The sequence below is a fragment of the Notothenia rossii genome, assembly GCF_949606895.1.
Source record: "Notothenia rossii genome assembly, chromosome: 11".
Lineage (NCBI taxonomy): Eukaryota > Metazoa > Chordata > Actinopteri > Perciformes > Nototheniidae > Notothenia > Notothenia rossii.
The window spans coordinates 35,524,001-35,544,450 of NC_136910.1; the positions used below are offsets into that span (position 1 = coordinate 35,524,001).

Consider the following 20,450-nt stretch of genomic DNA (forward strand, 5'->3'; position numbering starts at 1 on the left):
GCCTTTTTTTGAACACACAATACACATAAGTTGTCTTTAAAAGAAAAGGGAGAAGATTAACCAAGACTTTGGTGTGAAGTTACATTTGAACAACTACATTTTAATTAACAGATGCAGGAGCATATACCAGCTGTTAAGAGTAAACTGCTTCTTTGAGCTTTTATCTATGTGTGCGGGCAGGGGCGCGGGAAGGGGGGTGCTATATATATTTTTTATTTCATTTCATTGTGCCTGAGATATATTTGATATTATTATTCAAATGATAATTTTCAACTACATAATAAATGATTTAGCTTCAGGGAAGAAAAATAAAAAAAAGATGTGGAAAAAAAGTGTTGTTAGTTTTTAGTCGGCTACTTTTAACGTGACGCACAACACAAGTGACAAGTAACTGACATGGCGCAAAAACGTATCTCCGGAATTCTTTCTCACTAAAAACGCTAAATCTGCTAAAAAGATTGAAATAGAAGATGCAGGGGCAGGGCATTATTAAGCAGGATCTGTGTAATATGTAGCCAGGAATTAGCAATACCTTGATAGCCTACTTCAATGAATGTAAATTCCACATTGTTGGTAAAATAATATTTTACGTCTTAATAGTGTGTTTGTGCTCGCGCTTTTTTGCGTGCTCTATAGTGCCCGTAATAGCGTATACTGGAGTCCATTGTTATGCACTGTGTGTGTGTGTGTGTGTGTGTGGTTTTGCTCGGTGCATGGCAACGTCTCACACACACACACCCACCCACCCCACCCCCCGCGTAATTAGCACATCGGACAGCACCTCCACTCAAAATACCTTCCCGTGTGCGGAGTTTCTGTTTCGGGAAAAAAAACTGTTATTTTTTTTTCTCAGTCATGACTCATGACAGCGAGAGAAACTGCACATAGAAGCTCAGGACAAAGACTGGAGACAGTGAGCTTTTGTTGTGGGAGAGCGCGATAGAGAGCCAGGGGTCTTATCTATCAGTGTGTGAGGCTCATCAGCACACACACAGCCACACATGACCCTGCATAGCGCTCCTTTGTGAAAAGACAGCTTAAGTATCAGAGGATGCATAATAGTTGCATGTCTTTATGCCACAATTCAAAGAGACAGAAACAGATTACCTGATCCTTCTCTGGTTTGTCGGAGAAGTCACTCAGGCTGTTGGAGGTGAGGTTTCTGTGGGCAGTGGTTGGGCTACCTGCAGAGAGGTGAGACACTGTTAGGATCAAAAGAAGATAATCAAAACAGCAGAGCTTCAAATGAGACATTTTTGGCAAAGAAAGAAGACGAGCCCCAGAGAAGAAAGGCAGATGAAGAGAGCCAGAAACTGCTGGACATGGCTAAATGTGGCAAGGCTTAGCTGTGGGCCTAATGCCAGTTTGTCATTCACTCAGCCACTTCAGAGAGCTGGGACACTTTGCAGTCGTAAGTTGGCTGCTTCTGCATGTCAGCAGAAACAAGCCAAGTCAACTTCTGGCAAATGAGTGAAAATGTAAACTAGGATCGATTTAAGGATGATGTTAGTGACCATTTGACCTTGCTGTTGCCATTTGTCTTTCGTACATTAGTCTTGCAATATAATCTGGCAGCATTTTAAGCTACTTTGTATATTCTTGAACTATTCTATTATTATGCATTGCCATATCTACACTGTAGCTCCTGTGCACATGCCAATAAAGCCTTTGAAGTTGGGAGTTACTAATGAAGCCATTTTATAAGCGTGTCGCTGAATAATCACACATCCTGCTTCTTCTTTTTTAAACAAAAAAAAATGAAGAGTTTAACTGTGTCCGTTTTTACATGAGTGTGTTCAAACCATGCTGCTCTCAGTGGGAGTGCTATGACTGTGTTCTGTCTTACAGAGGTATCCCATGCTGGAGCTCCTCAAGACCTCACATGGTTCGGCTGGGTCAAGTAGGCTAGAACAAGGCACAGGGGTCTCAAGGCGGTTGCGGGCTATAACACCCCAGATGCAGGAGGACAGAGACAGACCCAAACGAGAAGGAAAATGACAAGGTAGGGAAGGAACAGAAGACAAGAAAAAAAAGATTAGGGAAAGAAAATCCTTCAATAGGAAGTTTTAGGATCAGAAATAAGACACCAGAAGAGAATACATGTAAGATGTTGGGTTAAGAGGGTAAAAAAGAAAAGGGGGATTTTGCATTACCGTTCTCCTGGTTGCTGAACAGTCTACTTGCACTGGAAACACTCTTGCCAATGTCAGCGAGGGAGCGCAGGTTGGACTTCTTGGTCTGGTGGCGATGCTTTCGTAGCAGCGTGTACACGACCTTCTCCTTCTGGTCGGACTTCAGCTGACCGGTCTCAATCTGGCTGTCGATGATCATCTCTGTTAGAGGGATAAAACATCATGAGTCACCTTCAGCTGTTTTAAAATCTTCAACAGTGTGCTGGTACTCTGATAAACCTCACTCACCGACAATCTGCGGCAGCGTGGAGGCCTCCAGGTCCAGCATGATGGTGCCCTTCTCGATGCATGTTTTGAGCTCCATCAGGCTGTGTAGGGACAGCGTGGCCACATGAGGCTTACTCCACCGCTCACCACCTTTCTCCACCTTCTCCTCAAACTTGATCCATCTGTACAAGGGAGGACAAAAAGACACAAGTAGGGAGAGTGGTGAGATGTGTTTTCAGGACTGGGCTCGTACTGCTGTGTTTGACCTTGTCACATAACTCTGTGTTCCTGAAAAGGCAAGAGTGAGAGAGGAAGAAAACAATACACAAATATGTTCCTGAAAGTAAAAAGGTCACTGCACATTACAAATAAAAAGTGCGTAACAGTGGATTTATGGGCTACAAACAAAAAAAAGGAGACAAGAAAGGTTCTCTTTTCTTTACAAAACAACCCCATAGTGTTTTGATTTGGTCACAGTTCAAAAGGCCAAAATAGGTGATGCAGGACAGCTTAGAAATACAAAATAATGGCATTCTGGGATGGCGACAGTCTTCAACACACGGTTAAATGTGAGAAACGACACTTCTTTCCTACCATGGATGAGATTAGCCTCGAAGGTAGGGTTCAGGAGAAGAATGATTTGTAATAATGATGCCTCACAAGTCACCGCTACAAAAGAGCCATTCTCCTGAGGCCTGAGGATGGGGTTTCCTCCGGGGATAGAGTATCCCTTCTGGCTCAAATCCAAACTCCTGTGACCAGCCTTCTAACTAGGAAAGAAGCCTGGAGAAACTGTCGACCTCAAAGAGTTCATTTATCTTCTCCGTCTTGCGAGCCCTGCTTCCCCTTCCCCAAAATGTAGCATGACTGCGCCTTTGCCCTACTTTCTAGTTTATCTGCAGCACAACTGTCTATCTCTCAGACCCAGATTACTATTTTTAAGTAACATACTAAAACTATATCCTTTTGATTAAAACTTCCTCTATCACAATTGGTAAAACAAGAAGGCAAACATGTCACGTGGACCATGTAAAAGCCGCTGTGGACAATAAAATAGGGAACCATTAAACATTTGTATAAGCTTTTTTTCTCATATGCTCCAGAGCCAAGTGGAACATTGAGTCTTGTTGTAGCCATGTGGGTGTTTCTGCTTTTTTCCCCCGGTCTCACAGAGGCAGGTACTACCGATCTCAATCAGATAAGAGCAGAGTGGGAGTTCACTGGGGTTCAGCCTATTTCCCTACACACACAAAACACGATTATTCACAAGTGATTGTGTTCTGCTGACTGCGCCGGGATTGGGAAGCAGGACATTTGGGAGCACACTGCCTACGGCTTTTTATGTAAAAGGGAAGAATGGGGGGGGGGGGTGATAGATGCATGCCTGGCTTTAAAAAGGACATTGGGCTCAGCAGCTCACCTGGCTGTTTCCTTCCACTCCATCTCCTGCCCGTCCACAGACAGGAGCTCGTCCAGCTCTGTGAAAAGCTGAGGAGGAGGGGGGCCATCGTCTTCCTCTCCCAGGATAAACCTGATCCTCTCAGCCGGAGAAACTGCAGAGAGGAAGAGGCATGTTAGGAATCATCAAAGCACCCAGCACAACTTCATCTGATGTCCAAGAAACCCTAACTTTGGAAAAAGATTTCAGCTCTCTAAATGTTACACTCAAGTTAAGGTTTAGTTACTGTACATAAGCCTGGTTTAAAATAATGGTGATTTGTGATTGAGAATGTAGTATGTGGCTGTGCATGAATGAGCTAAGAAATAGGCCATGCTAAACACTTCCTGATTGCCTAGACATTCTGGCTTTTTCCAGTGGAATTAAAATATCTTGGTTTTGTCGACTCTGCAGACTGAAAGTAAAATACACAGTACAATCTCATTATGCAATGAAACTAGAATACTTTGACAAAACGCCCTCGTGAGGAAAAACTTCCTTCAACTTCCTTCTGACAAAGGTGCGTCAAAATGCATTTCAATACTGACTTAAGATTAATCCCTTCCAGTAAATTTTCTTACTCCCCTTCAGAAATGTCAGTTATGACCTCATGGATCACAGATAAAGCCTCAATGATGCAACAAGGATGGTTAAAATGATTTATATTGTGTATATGCGGTTATCTATTTTAGGTAGAATGATTTAACACTTCTAGGAATGTTTCTTGACACACTAGTCAGGACTGAACAGGTGGATACCTCGACAACGTAACAGTACCTGTAACCTTTTAATCCCAGCACAGCATCCAGGCTTAATTAAGGATGCTTGTTTTTAAAATAGTACAGGTAGAACTCTTCTAATGTAGCACGGAAACCTAGAAGGTCAGGACAGATGTATTGGACACACTGGAAACATTCCTTCTCTGTTTTGTATATCAGTATATTGTATCGACACAGACGTCACACACCAACGGCCCAAAACATACACACTTGAGATCTGTCAGTCGTCCAAATGGCCTTTATGCCGTCTAGCCGACTGACTGGTAACGCAACACTTGGACACCACATGGTGTTCACAACACCACTCACCTCTAAGTCTCACAACCGATGTTATCAATGAAAACCAGGCCTTTGTTGTGGTCACACACCTTTTAAGTGGACGGATCCACAGCGTTTGCCAGAGTCAACAGGATTATGGGGATTTAGATGGAGGGCAAAACAGCGGAAAATCCAACAAGTGGAGGGCTCTGTCTAGCATTGTGTGTCTGTTTTGAATTAGGGCTTTTGACATTTGGCACATGTCAGTCTAAACGCAAACATCAAACTCTCTCACACACACACACCCACCCACCCCTCATTATTTAGCCTAAAAAATAGCAATAATTTAGTTTACATTTTTATTGTAGGGGGTTAAAAAAGTAGTTTACAGCGCAACAGGAAAAAAATATGTATCCCCACAGTGGCTGTAGCGTGTGTGTGTGTGTGTGTGTGTGTGTGTGTGTGTGTGTGTGTGTGTGTGTGTGTGTGTGTGTGTGTGTGTGTGTGTGTGTGTGTGTGTGTGTGTGTGTGTGTGTGTGTGTGTGTGTGTGTGTGTGTGTATTTAAAGAGGGCCACAGTTCAGTTTCAGTCCTGTCTTTGTTTAGTTTTGTTCCACATCTGAAGCCTTCTGATTAACAGTCTGATTCTTTGGATAAACCATCAACACTGTTTGCATTTAAACTAATGTTGCAGTGTTTGAACCATACACACAAAAGAGTGGCCTTAAATTACCCTGTTGCATTTTAAAAAGGCTGCAAGCATTTCGAAAAGACCTTTAATGAAGAGACCGCTACTGACATTTATTTATGATTCAATATTAAGTGTTCACAGCTACGGTTCTGATTTTTTACGACCCTGTTTTTGATAACAGCTTCACAAGGGGTCAAATAAGCATTATCAAATACCTAATATAATTGCCCATTAGTCTCTTTGAGAGGGATTTGCAATATTGGAAAAGGCTGTAATTGGGCTCACAGAGTAAACAGATGGGGGCCAGACATCTAGACAGATTAATGTGAGCAAAACTCTTGTTATATCATGCGAGCTGGGGATGACTAAGCACAAAGGGGTTTATCACCTGGGCACAAGGCGTAACAGAGGAGGATTACAGTGTCAGAGGAGCGAGAGAGGATTACTCAGGTGCTCGTCTGCTGCGGCAGTCTGCGAGCCGCAGCTCAACGTGATGATGGCAGGTTAGAGGAAGGTGTGAACGTGAGGGGGAAACACATCCAAGATAGAGGGACAATGTTCTTCTCGTATGATAAGTAACATGGGGATGCCTTAATGTTCTCCTCTTACTGATCTGCATCCAATTTGAGTAACAGATCAATAGGCAACTGAGGTCCTGAATACATGTTGAGGGAACAATCATATTGTATCTTGTAGAGGGAAAATAAGATTCTAAAAACTAATGTATGTCTGTGTAATTAGAACAAATAAACATAGGCAGATAGCAAAATTGACATCGGATTATCCTTGTTTTTAAAAAAAAAAGGGATTTGTAGGGGAGGGAAAGGGGCTTCCTTCCCTTGTATCAACACTGTTGTTTTTTGTGTATGCATGTTTTTTAAGTGGAACTTATTTTATGGCTGCAACATGTGTGAAAAGCCAAATCAGTAAAGTTAATCTTAATTTCGCAACATATGTAGCAGCTGCTGAATATAAAAAAAATGAAACTGTCAGATAGGGAAACATCAGTCATGACACGCCTGTTGCTTGATAATATATCCCAACCATGATCTGTAGCACACAGTGTAGTGTACAGTTTTATTTCCAAATCCAGTTAGAGGCATCCAGTTCTCTTTGAGGTCCGTTTCTTTGCAAATGTTATACTGCAGTCAACCAATAACACACACAAGCTTTCTTATTGTCCTGGTTTAACCTTAAAGATTATTTAACATGCCTTAAAATTTGATGTTGCAGTTCTACCTGTTCACTTTTTAACGGGTTTGTTTAATTCTAGGCTACCACTTCAAACCTACACAGACTTCTCTTCTGTATTTTCCCAGAGCGAGTGCGTGTCTGCACACGTTGCTAGAAAACTAAAGCTCCTTTATGGTGTCTTTGAATTCTTGTGTGATGCGTCTGCTATGATTGGATTAAACCACAATTTACTACACATTTGATTCAAGCCTTATCTTAAAACTGACTGTGACTGTCTATTTCAGATAGTAATTACCAGCTCGTGATATCTTATAATTTTAAAATGTAGTTAACCTTTCAAAAGGATTCAGGTATGTTGTGCTGATATTATTGTCCACAGATGCCCCACACACGAGTTAAGAAGAAAATCCCTTCCTTTTCCCATCTTCAGTTCATTTTGAGACCTTAATGGTTACCTCCACCACAGTAAAGCAGAGTGTAAACACGCTCCATTATGCCAGTTTCCAGGCTGTGCTATTAGAAGGTGAATTCCAAGGCTGGAATAATTGTATATCTTGCAAATAGCTTTAAACCTGATTGTAATGTTTGCTGCTCTTTGAATTCCCTATTGGGTTTGTGTGATGGTACAGACTATACAGAGATTAAACAAAGACCTACATAATTATATGGCTCATTTACCAACAGTTGCTCTTGGTTTCCCACCTGTGTAACCACAAGGTGTTCAAAAAAAAATTCTAATACATTCAGAAGATGTATGGCTTTGACACTGACCTATATCTAAAGACTCTTTCTGATTTACATCCTCCTGATCTTGAAAATGATCTTGGGATTATTGGTTTTACAATGCCCCTCCTTAAGCTTCTATATATGGAAAGACATCTGGTGTGTTTCCTTCAGCAGGAAGAAGACTCCAGAGACTTATGACTATTTTAATGTGCATTTTATGGACTAACATTCATTTAGTGCTATTGGCAGAACAGCACTAAAATACCATGGACATGCACTTTATTGGATTTATTTGGAACTACTAAAGGATTTCTGATTTTGAAAACCCGCTTCATCACCATGTTAATTGACAACTATCTGATCAATACTTGTTATTTCACTGCTCTTATAAGTACTGAAATTACATGAGGCCCATTATGTGTAGCATTATCCTCATATCACTTGTGAAAAATGATGCCGTTTTGGCTGCCTTTAACGCCAAATCTTTCTTCCCATCTACCTTTTTTACATGTTCTGGGAATCCTTCCTCACAGATCCCACACAGTACAGTGTTAATCATCATGACAACAGATAATACCCCTGTTGTAGTTACTTCACACACGTTAAGCCAATCCGGTATCATTTTCAGATTAGTATTCGGCATGTTCCCATTCCCTCGCTCCACTAATTCTGTTGAGTGTAGGTTTCTGTGTTGTGTTTTTTTTTTTGGGTGCTGCGACCCCACCCTGTGTCCTTAACTACAGAAACACTGTGTTTGACATTGTGTTTCCCAGAGGGCTGCTGGACCTCACCCAATGGGACTCAACCAATATCTCAAAAATTATACAACTGCTATTAATCTGGTGAATTTATACTCTGATCATTACCAGTGGACGATTGTAATAGAGTACATTTGTATCTATGTTACTGTATTATTTTATTCTACTATATTTTAGAAGCCAATATTGTAATTGTACTCCTTTATATTTATACAGATAATTAGCTAAAACTAAATATAAACCACTACTAAATATTGGTTATAACATCCAGCAGCAGTATATAAAGTAACTACAATTAGCCCACCTTTACCAGCTGTGATGAACACATTAACGCATCAATAATCATAATGCAGTCATTTAATATATTATGGGCCATTTTCCATAACAAGGACTTCTACGTTTGCTACCTAAAGTATATTTTGATGCTTATACTTTTACTCAAGTAAGATTTTGTATGCAGGAAATGTACTTGTTACAGAGTATTTTTAAAATATGGTATCTGTACTTTAGTACCGGTACTTCAGTAAAAGACCTGAATACTTTTTCCATCACTATCATTACTCACTGAGGGGTTTGAGGATGCTTGGAGGGGATTCGTCTGCGTTGTCCCCGTCCGACTTGGACCCCTCCGTGCCGTGCTCGGCCCGGTCCCGCCTCTCCTTGTGGCTGGACTTGCGTCTGTGGCGTCTCCTGCGGTGGTAGCTCTTGGGAACATGCACACCAATGTACACAGTGTGGTGACCTGTGCAGAACAACAGAGGAAACGCAGGTCAGATTACTCCCCCGGTTACAGGGAAATCACATTAATGGTGAATGCTGGCAATTTGTCTTGGCACTCGGATGCGGTGTGAAATGTTTGCTTATCACAAGGCTGCTTTGACGCAAACAGTTTTTTTAGCTTGCTGAGGTCGAAACGGTTCAGTGATAATGTTGGTCGGTTACTTATCAGTCAGTCAAACTGCAAAATCAAATAAATAACTACTTCCTACACAGCAGCACATACAGGAAATGGTAACTGAATGTCTCCAGGAAGTAATTAAAGAGACACAGAGAGAGAGAAAAAAATCAAACTGGATTTACTGACTGAGTTAGTGTTGAAGCAACCATGTATTTTTCCATTCAACCATGAATTCCATAAACATGCCTTTTTGGATTTGATGGTATCTTCCACATCCAAAGTTGTCAGTTTTGCTTCCTTTTAGAAACCAAAGACCACTTTAGGCACACGCTAAACAACATGCACACCACATTCCCATGCAAGAGAAGCAAAAAGGATTTTGCAACAATTACTGCACACGCACAAACAGCTTGACATATTTCCAGAAGCTGTGACGTACTTCTCTTTATGTGCAAGTGTTGGTTTGTGAAATGTGAATGTAACTGCAAAGCCTATCAAGATAAATTATTTTGTGGCTTTAGCTGACAGCCAGAACTGGACAGGATTAGAGCACTTGAAGACACTTCTTCCTGTTCAGAAATGTCAAGATAAAGTGGATATTTCTTCATGTTGTATAACTTGTTGAATTCTGTGCTTGTACTAGAGAGGACACTATAGCTTCGACATGCACACTATGCTGTGAACAGTATGCGTGGAAAGACAAGGATAGGTTAATGCTTATGACATGTCTGTCAGCTGGACAATGTGCTGGAATTCATCACTGATCTTACCCTCCACTTCCTGTTCATCGCAGACATGTTTGACACAGGACGCTCCTCTGTCCAAGACTGCCTCGTCTTCAACTCTGCAAGGCAAAAGAGATAAAATATTCAATATGGATCACCACATAGTCGCTGGAACATACTTGAAGATTTACACGTTTTGTCCTCCACCATCACTGAGGCAATAAAACAAACTCAAATTAAACAACCAAATATTTTAATACACATTAATCAAAAAAACATTAAGAAGCACCATTTTCAACCTTTAAGACAATGTGCTTTGCCCTATTTTTCTTCAAATCCATGTTGGGCCCAAAAATAAAAGTCATATTCTGGTTATTCTGTAACAAAATAGACACATTCTCAGCTAGTTTCTGCTGCTGAAAAAGCATACAGGCTATTCTATTGCTCTCTTTGTTAACTTGTAACTGTGCCACGACTTCCATAGCGACAGTAATTTTGTACATTTTAATTAAAAAAAAAGAAATATGATGAATAGGTGCTCAGATGTCAAGCTCTCACGTTTATTAGCATTTCTGATGCTATGCTTATCTCCCACAAATGTCAAGTTCCCATCCACCTACAATGCTTTGCACAACATTAATATATTGTATACAGCTTCTTCTCCTCTGTGAGTGAATGTAGAAAATGTAAAGTAAAAACCACTTTTCGCCCAGTAAGATCTGCAGAGTCATTATTGGACTTTAAGGTGAACAAACAATGTCTTATTTCAGAGACATCTTCTTGACCTTCAGTTTCCTTTGATCGGCAAATGTCAACATCCCTCAAAGCAGGAATGTGCCTCCTCCAGTCCAGCAAAGCGTGGACTAAATAAGTCAATAATGGAAAAATTGTAACTTTAAAATGGATACTTTGCTAAAAAGAAATTGCAAAATGGAAAGAATGCACCGTCTTCTTACTACAACGTGAAGGATGACGTTTCATTCATAGGAATAACTCTTGTCACATTTATATGTAGGCATAATGTCAAGAAACAGAAAGTGTATAAGAGGATCCAATTATTAATGTTAAGCGTGTCAGTATCAAATAATGTATTAAACTGCAGTGGCTAATTTTTCCAACCGCTTTATGAGTTTTCTCCAACAACAAAAAATAAATATTTGATTTTAGATGCGCATCAAGAATGTCAATAAACACATGGACAGTTTCCACTGAAAAATCTTCGTCTGGGGATGACACAGTTCAAGAAATGAGGGGATGGGAGCAGTGTACATCAGCTGCTAAATAAACAAAGTCCGGAAGGATGCAACTTGTTCCTCCGATTGCGCTGCACGCCCATCTGAACCTCCCCTGTGGATATGCTATCAGGCCTTAAGAGAGAGGGAGAGAAGCAGAACGCTGACAGCTGACGTAATGTTGATCCTCCAGCTCTGAGATCAAACAAGTGTTAAGGAGGGGCCGGGCTCGCTGCCAACTTCACAAGCAATACCAATACAGTGATTAGACTCTGTACCCTGCTTTTGTGGTCCATTGTTGCTCACAAAAAGAAAAGAGGAGGCTGGTTCCCACACAGCAACCTGTGAACAACGCCAGCGCTATTGTTTAGCTACAGATTCTGTGAATGTTCTGTTCAACTTGTCCTCTCTCCTTTCCCCCCAGGACAGAGCGTACACAAAACAGCACCAGCTTCAGGGATTTCGGTCACATGTTTTTTTCTTTTGGGAAGAACTCATACTTTTCCATTTATCATTAAATGACCCTATTTGCAACTGTGAATGTGTAAGTGAACAGACATAGAAAGCAAATAGGTAGAGTTTTTCTATTTTTCTTGCAAATATTGCATATGGATCTTTACAGAAGCACATCTCCATCCTGTAGCGTTTACATCTGCAACATGTAGGCTACCATGCAGGCAGGTCATTTCACTGAAAACTATTGGTCTCACAGGAGAGCAAAGAGAGCCCAACTTGCAGGTTAACTATGGCCAGTCTGTGGCGCCACGTTAATTCGATCTACTCTAAAAGGCCTCAGACAGGGAGACCCTCATGTTGAGAAACATACCACAGGTGGTGCACAGATCAAAAATAATAAGACCGGGATGTAAAGTGGGATGAAATGCAGAAGACAGAGGGAGCTGCAAGGTGAAAAAGCTTAAATCTACTCTACAGTGTTTAAGTCTAAACGACTTAATGTCAAAAATGTGAAAACCGGTAAAAAAAATAAAAGTCAAATGCATCTCTTGTAAATGTATATGAAGCACAAGACCGATAAGATCCTTGTTCTCCTTATAAATATCAACACTGCTCAATCTTCTTTTTCATTTGTCTTCTTCTGCATGATTAATACAAATAATCAAAGCTGGGTGAGGGTCAGAGCGATCAGATGCAGTCATCTCACAACCCCTCACTTCTGTGTCTTGACCTCATGAGGCTGGATAAGGCTGTCGGTGCGTGAGGAGCCGGGATCAGCTGCTGGGGATCAGGGATCATCTCCATCTCTTTACAGAGGGAGCAGCCAATCCCCCCCCGGCCAGGTGTGCCCCCCCCCCCCAGCCAGTAGAAACTCAGTTATGATTTAGGAGCCTCAAAGTGATACTCCACATAAAAACTAGTGTCGAACCCCAAAACCTGAAGGCTTGAAAAGGTAGCTTTGAAAATGTTTTTCTCCCCTATGATAGAAAGTTGAGAAGCCTGATTTCAAATGAGTTTTGATGTTCTTAAAATGTCCAGAAACTTCTCCAAAACTCTTACTGTGTAATCCATGTTTTAGGAGGAACACACTTTTTTTGTAGCGAGTAGGTTAAGGTTACTAGGACTAGAACATGCTTTCATTATTTGACTAAATAAATGACTTGTGGGATTTAAAAAGGTTGCAGCGATAATGTCCGGCATGTGTTCTTGTGATATTATCCTGTTAAGTCCCACAGGCTTTTTTTTTCTTCACGAAACTGTGTCTCAGGGCTTCTTAACCTTTAACAAACTATGAATGTGTCATACCCACCTAACGGGAAGAAACTCAGCTAACTGACGATATGAACAATTTTTACCGAAACAAAACACAAGTCTCACAAGAAGCGTCTAAATGAGCCCTGAGTGAAAAAATGCTAACACACTTAGCACAGAACTATATAAATACTTTATTACTTATCGGATCTGCACAAAAAAGATATCAGCTATTCCACAGATTCTAGAAATATAAAGTATCAATCTTGATACAGGGTACTTATATGTTAAAGCTTTTAGTCTACTATCCCATCATTCAAGGGTGGTTTTCACTATCAGTCATGTTTTTTTTGGACAGACACTGTAATTTACATTTTTGTACCATGTTCAATCTGAATTTACTTTAAAATAAAAAAACATCTATATTGATTCTGACTTTTCTACATCCAACTCACAAGTTTATCATTACTTTGAGAAAACAGATTATTAATGTAACCCTTTTAGAAGTGAAAATATAGTCATTTGTTCTGGGAATGTCATTTTCGAGCCTGAGACCTGGAAAACAGGCTTGGGGCTTAGGATATACCTTTTGCGCAATCATTTCATTTAAATGAACCACCCGCTCAACAGGTCTGCCTTCACTTTTGGAATTTCCTCGCATAGGTGAGGAAATGGATGGATATCAATTGTAGTGAGCATCACTCAGCATAGCACAAAGGACCATTCACCATTCCCGACAGCATAGAGGCACACAAGTCATTGCATGGAACAAAAGTAAAAGGGAACGTTTCCTCATTGCAACACATTTCGAGAAATGACTCTAAAGAATGAGGAATACAAAAAGCTTGTGTTTTTGCAGTTTCTGCAGCCATTGTGATAGCAAAGGACAGCAACATTAGGTCACTACAGGTTGCTTACTCTTGGTTTCACCCCATGTTGCTTTAAGGGATTGTGCCACACCTACTAACAATTCAGTGGGGCTCACACTGATACTTTAAATCTTACGTACACTGGCTGCAGCTGATTTCGCAAACCAGCTGATGAATTCCAGGTGCATGTCAGAAAGGTTTCTCCACACTAACTAGTGCGTTTCCGTGTTTGGTAGTAACCCTCCAGTCTGATTTGTTGCGGCTGCTGCGTCATTGCGCAACGTATACACACACGCTGGCTCACAACCAGTGTGGATTTTTGGGGTGTCTGCTCAGCTCGGATACCGCCTGGTCTGAGGCATACACAGCTTTAATCATAAAGTTACACCAGGGACAACTCTCCAACGCTTGGCCTGCTTTCCCCGCGTCACTCTAACTCAGAATGACAGCCTGGAAAATAGATTAGCCTTTTACAGGACGTCCATAACCACAGCAGTAAGGCAACAGTGGCTGAGGCAGCCAAGGTGTAGCTGCTTTCAAACTGTTCTGAACATAAACAATAGTTTACTAAAGTTATGGGCACCAATGGCTCTCTCAACCCAGATGATGTTCTGAATTTACGCACAGAAAATATCACGGAAAACACACTGAATATTCAGTTAAGTTGCTGAATGATATTCACCTGACGACTAATTTACACCTGGCAGGAAAGGGACCGCAAGTTACAAAGTAAAAGTTCACAAACATGGTTACTTAGACTGCTGAAAAGAGTACAAAAGGAAAATCATGAACTTACTTCTTTTCGGAACTCATGGTGACAAAGTTCGCCTTTACAGAGGATCAGTGTGGCGTTCAGTAGTCCTTTTGTAGTCGGTGTTTGAAAAACTCTAGCTGACGCTTTGTTTAAGTGGATAAAAGAAAAGAAGTCGAGGAGCTATCTCTCTGGAAGGATTTCTGCGACTCTACAAATCAAATATAACTTGGAACACACAATCTTCATATCGTGCTGGGCTGCTGCAGGTTTTCTCCAGGTGACATCTTGAGCTAAAGTCTCCTTTTGTGTCTCGCTGGAAGCGTGTGGAGAGCCTCTGAGACCGCAGCGTGTCTTTCTCCATATTTAAAGTGCCATCCCTCGTGACGCCACCGGGGGGTGGAGGTCACAAAGTTGCTCATGGGTGGCGCACCAAACACTTAAACTTTACAAAGGGCTTGTCTACTGTCCACATTGCATTTTAAAAGGACATCCTATAATATCACCGGATATGTCAAAAATGAAAATAAATAAATATTAGACGCACTTTCTTTGTTTGGACGGAGAATTCCATCAGCGTGGACCCTGTTTATTTGTAATGTACAGTTTCTATCAAGATTCAACCTATGATTAAATGCTGATGTGTATTCAGTTTGTATATCGGTCACATACTAACTAAACTAGTCATTATTGATTTTAAACACGTTTGTAATGGGTTAGGCGTTACACATTGCTGTGCATTGTGATATGTATATTAAATATGTTGTGTGTGTACACACATATACATACACACACACACACACACACAAGGCACCATAGGTGAAGGAAGGCACCTATTTCAGGTAGCTTTAATACAATTCCATTAAAGCTGCCAGGTAAAAGCAAGCTCAGCAGTCTGAAATAGCTGACAGCAGTGCATTATGGGGACTGGCGACATCTTCTGGAAGATGTGAGAAGATTCCACTCAGAGCCATAAAGGCCAGCTATTACAATCTTTTATTTTGAAGTCAATAAACCCTGGGTGTGGATGTTTAAATAAACTAAAATGATTTTAATTTGAAAAAATAGTTTCTTCTCATTACTTATTTCTACAGTATATAGGAAACACACACAATTAATAAAGTATTTCAAGTTTATTGTCATTTGTAAGGACCAACAGCCATGCATATGCACACAAACTATTTATAAATACACCGAAAATGTAAGAAAACAGTAATAAAAACGTTTTTTTAGAAAAACGCCACATGTCACATCATTAATGGGGATTGTAGGGGGTAGAAAATTAAGTTGATACATTTCATCATTATAAAAAACTCCATCCAGGTTCTCTTCATTGAGTAAAAAATTAAATCTCTATCATCAGTTGAATTCTACAAAGTGCTCAAAAACTCCTTGACCTGAAAAATAAAAAAACAAGAGTCAGCATGAATGAGTTAACACATTAGTACAATCATTGCTGTTCTTTAGGGAAATTATTCCAAAATCACAATAAGTGAAAAACAAGTAGCTTTCCGAATTGGTGCAAAGGGTTATGGTGATAACTGGACACATTGTGAAATCTCTAAAAAGCATCTGTTTACTATCAACATGAAACTGCTACATAAGCATCCCTGCAGGCCTCATTACCACAGGTGAAACCTGGATGTGTGTGTGTCAGTATCACAGCAAACACTCAGTACACATTACCTCCCCCAATACACATTGTACTGTCTATTTATACTTGATTTGGTTTCTAAATAGTGAACTAATGTTTTATTTTTAAGTGAAAATTGGGCGAACATATTTCTAATACAAATGAAGTGGTTTTCAAATCTTTTAAACTAAAAAGGTAATTTTCTTGATTAAAATGAAGCATGATGCCTTATTCTATCTTCTCTCAAATGACACAAATGTATACTTATTGAAACAACTTGATTTGCATTAGAAACATGCTTCACATTTGTTATAAGAAAACAAAAATGAAATGCTCAATATTATACCATGTAATGCTTTAATAGCTCGTTGATACTGCATCAGATAGGATTACTGTTAGATTGACATGAATGTACTCTTTTGATGTTGAGCTGGTGGAGGTGGAGCCCATTTGAACTACTTTCTGGTTAGGTAGTTACAGGTAACATACATTATATCTATGATGTCATCCTTTGTGTTTGCATATAAAAAAAAGAAGTAATTAAAGTCACTAATGCAAACAATAAATGTGGAACTAAACTCGCTCTGAAAGTAAAAAATCATTACCAAAAAGGCGATACTCTGGTTAAATAACCCAGCTGTGGGGATAACAAAGTAAAAAGGCGTGTTTGGAGTATTTGGGTGGACACAAATCCCAAACCATTCTTTGTCCATTTCAAATCTTAAATTTGGCTGAACCGTCACTCACCTTCTCAATCATGTCAGCGCTCTTGCTGTTGTTTCCTTTAAAGTCTTCATTTATATCTATGGTCAGAACGGGCACATCATTGAGATACTCAAAATCCGTTCTGTGGGACGGAGAGGACAGGGGACACTGTCAGTGATCATTAAGCAACATCAAAATGGATGCAGTATCCTGAATATGAATTAAGCTACTGAGGATGGCAAATCTTGGTTAGTAAATCGTGTACAGAGAATGGGACTAACCAACACATTTCCAGGTGATCACATGTTTCAAAACAGTTTCACTGTATTAGTTGCCCTCAGGTTATTGCAATAATGGGGTATTTTCTTATGGCCAAGATCAGTAAGAACATCCTTTTTCTGTTAGAAAAAGACATCTGTTGTCCACACAGCAATGCAACGTTTGATGTGTGTATATGCACCTCATGGTCTTGTGCTGCAGCCAGCTCTCGTGCTTAAAGTGGAGTTTCTCCAGATACTCCAGAGAGATGTCTTGCTCTTCTTCTCTGCCTCTCAGATGCAACCGCTGCAAACATTTCTACACACAACAAAATAATATTATTGAAATCTGTAACCTGTAAACCTCAGGTTTCATAACGTAATAATAATATTTTCATTACATTTCATTATTTTCATAATGATATATGATCAATTATTTGCAATTTCTACTACAATATGATTTTTATTAGATGCAGTTCAGTTACCTGCGATTGATATGATCATATCACCTCTAAACAAAATGTGTAATCATTCTAAAATTGAGTCAGAATAAGTTGACACAATATCATTAATGGGCAAGGGAAAGGTGATACACTAGGATGTAATAGTGACACAGACTTGCTTTGGGAATTACAAACTAAGGATGATGATACCCCTCCAAGACATAACACATAGTTCCCTCCCTTAGTATTTTCCTTAGCAAGGTCATTCTATTCCGGTGTAGTTTAATTGCAATGAGGCAACAGAGTCCGCCAGCCTACCTCCGGGGCCGCTCTGAGGTAGATGATACCGTCCAGCTCGATGTGCTTTCCAAACTGGCTGTGCAGCCACCCGTGCCAGTCCTGATAGATGGACCACTCCGTCTCGTTCAGGCACTCGCTCTCATACAGGTTGGCTGCAAAGATGTACCTGGGACATTAAGGACAAGGACTTTCAGATTATTAAACATATAACAAAATAACCATAGTCTGCAAGCTGCATATTCACATTAATCCCATTATCCATCAAAACATATTTTTCAATAAAAAGATTGAATTTATTTTTAAGCCATGACATCTTAAAATGAATACCAAAACACAAACTGTTCAGTTTTTGCCAAGAGTGATGGATAACCAACAACATCTTTTTTTATATCTGCACCTATGTTTTTTATACTTGTTGAATGCATCCGTTTTTTCAGTGGTACCTGTCGCTGTAGATGGAGCGCTCGAAGAACTGCACAGGGTTCTCGGCTTCCCGCAGCTTCCCATTGGCCGACGTGATCTGAGCGCGCACTCTGCTGATGCAGGCGTAGCTCTGGAAGGTGTAGGCCCACCTCTCAGGTTTCTCATACATCATCTGCAACACATTCCCCCCACTCCTCTGAGAGGTGGTCAGCTCCTGAGACACAGGGACAAGGGGAATGTAATAGAGGTCATAAGTGAGTGCATCCCAATTAGGGATCAATATGTCTGTTGCAAGTATAGGTTAGTGTACAGTCCATGTGTTTGCACATTGATTGCATTCAGATTGCAATCTAAACCCAACATTTGGTTGTTTTCCTAGTATATGTTTAAGCTAGTGAAAATCATCACATTGAAATTGCAGCAACTGGATAATGTTTGCAATGTTGCATTTTGGCAAAAGAAAAAAAATTGAAGAATCAATCATTAAAACACATATCTACTAAAAACTACTTGTAGCCTATTAAAAAAGGTGCCTGAATTATTTAATATTCTCTAGATGTAATCTTCCTACCAACTACACAATGTCTCCATAAATGCCGCAATTACATTTATTTAAGTTTTATCCAAAGCTTAAAATTAAAAATGACAACTCGCAGGATTGATGACTGAAGCAGAATTATTTAAAAACACTAATTCCATCATGCATGATTCTAATGAACTATTTAACATCATCCAGATCAGCAGAGGGCGCACAACCATCTATGTTTGTTCACAATATACTGAGAGTTGTGGCAGCAGATGAGTGTAGGAGGATTCCTATCCCTTTACTTTTACAGTGAACTAAGGGGACATTAATTCAGATGTATCAGAATCCTTCGTCATGAAGAGACAACTATACCATTCTACAATACAGTACATGTTAGGATATGCCAAAAAACTAGTTCAAATCACCCTGAATATTGCTAAACCCACAGTATGAGTGATGTGTATATGCGGGTGTGTTAAACCACTAATATTGAGTGTGAGGGTGAGGCTAGCCCTGCGTCTGTGTTGGGGGGTCAGAGATGTTCGCGCCGGCCCTAGGAAGGCATGTTCATCTGTCCAGAGACGGACCATCTGTTGGGTGTGTGTGTGGTGATGACCTGTGCAGATATGTGGACAGATGGCAGCTGCACTCTAAATACAGATGAAGACTCTCCCTGTCATCTTCATGTGTGCAGATCATGTAGAATCACTGGTTGAGAAAGGACCGCAGCATGCTGGTGCACAATGAAATGTATCCCAGACTTAAAGAGGAAGCAAAAGTGCAGCGCTTGCAAACACAGCAGATGTGAAGAAAGCAGATGTGAAGATATTACACAACAGTGTGCTGCATATTCACTGTATATGGGTGCCAACTGACTGATTTGGGACCATTACTATAAAACAAAATGCAATGTGAATACCTCAAAGTCACTGCCTTTTGTTTGGACATTGCACCATCTGGCGATTGGCTCTGGAACCACCTCCCAGTCCCCGCTCTCCTGATCCAAAAGCCGCACAAAGGTAGATTTGCCCGCCGCTGAACACAAAAGGATCCAGAAAATCAACATTGATCATAGTCAGTGACATGTAGCAACACATCATGCAGGTATGTTAGCTGTACAGACAGTACTGTTAGTATAGTTAAGTGGAGGCATAAAATGCAGCCTTCAATTGGCGGTAAAACTGTAACGAAACAATAGTGGATCAATAAAGAGTTATCACTGTCTGGAACGCAACACCTGCCACCTAAACTAGCGAGCAGTTAAGGTTCTGAGCTAGATTTTAAAAATTATTTTCGCCATAAAGTGGTGCTTTACTCACCAATATTTCCCTCAATTGATATCCGGCGTATCCTCTTCTCATGCCTCTTCTCCATGGAGTCGTTCATAGAGTCGTCTATTGAGTCGGGAGACGGCCTCTTTGGAGTTAAAGACATTTTCTGCAGATTAATAAACCTGCTTGTTAATCAGAGCGGTGAGAGCTGCAGCTTGTTGTTTAAAGTTTGGCGGTAACCCTGTCAGGAAGTGGCGGTCTGGTGCGCGCTGTGTCCCCGCCCAGGAAGCAGCAGCTGCCCCCTCACGTGGCCCGGCTCCAGACTTTGTGTTGTTGTAATACCATCAAATTCAATACCATACTGCAAACATAATGAATTATTAAGAGAAACCCCTGGATTTAATTGTTACCAAAGCTGTATTAGCATTAGAAAACAACATTTACTTATAGTATCAGAAGTAAAAGTAC

General features: G+C 40.4%; 2 protein-coding genes across 6 annotated transcripts in view; both read right to left on the reverse strand.

Moving 5' to 3' along the window:
- LOC307024749 (electrogenic sodium bicarbonate cotransporter 1-like) overlaps nt 1-14,809 on the reverse strand; it is a 30,875-nt gene extending 16,066 nt beyond the window's left edge. For 2 of the 5 annotated variants that reach the window (XM_079659129.1, XM_079659130.1), the window contains exons 1-8: nt 14,470-14,808; nt 9,911-9,984; nt 8,808-8,984; nt 3,820-3,952; nt 2,421-2,581; nt 2,154-2,333; nt 1,847-1,942; nt 1,108-1,184 (exon numbers count right to left, since the gene is read on the reverse strand). In XM_079659129.1, the coding sequence (XP_079515255.1) occupies nt 1,108-1,184; nt 1,847-1,942; nt 2,154-2,333; nt 2,421-2,581; nt 3,820-3,952; nt 8,808-8,984; nt 9,911-9,984; nt 14,470-14,486 (915 nt within the window). In that variant the 5' untranslated portion in view covers nt 14,487-14,808. Of the gene's footprint in view, nt 1-1,107; nt 1,185-1,846; nt 1,943-2,153; nt 2,334-2,420; nt 2,582-3,819; nt 3,953-8,807; nt 8,985-9,910; nt 9,985-14,469 lie in introns of all 5 variants that reach the window. The other 3 variants (XM_079659131.1, XM_079659133.1, XM_079659132.1) reach the window with 3 other exon arrangements.
- A 733-nt stretch (nt 14,810-15,542) lies between these two features.
- dck (deoxycytidine kinase) lies at nt 15,543-20,279 on the reverse strand. The gene is made up of 7 exons (XM_079656788.1): nt 20,031-20,279; nt 19,631-19,746; nt 18,206-18,399; nt 17,781-17,928; nt 17,223-17,338; nt 16,805-16,904; nt 15,543-15,821 (listed from the first exon to the last, which is right to left on the reverse strand). The coding sequence occupies exons 1-7, from the start codon at nt 20,143-20,145 to the stop codon at nt 15,795-15,797; spliced, it is 816 nt and encodes a 271-aa protein (XP_079512914.1). The 5' UTR covers nt 20,146-20,279; the 3' UTR covers nt 15,543-15,794.
- Nucleotides 20,280-20,450: the final 171 nt, after the last annotated feature.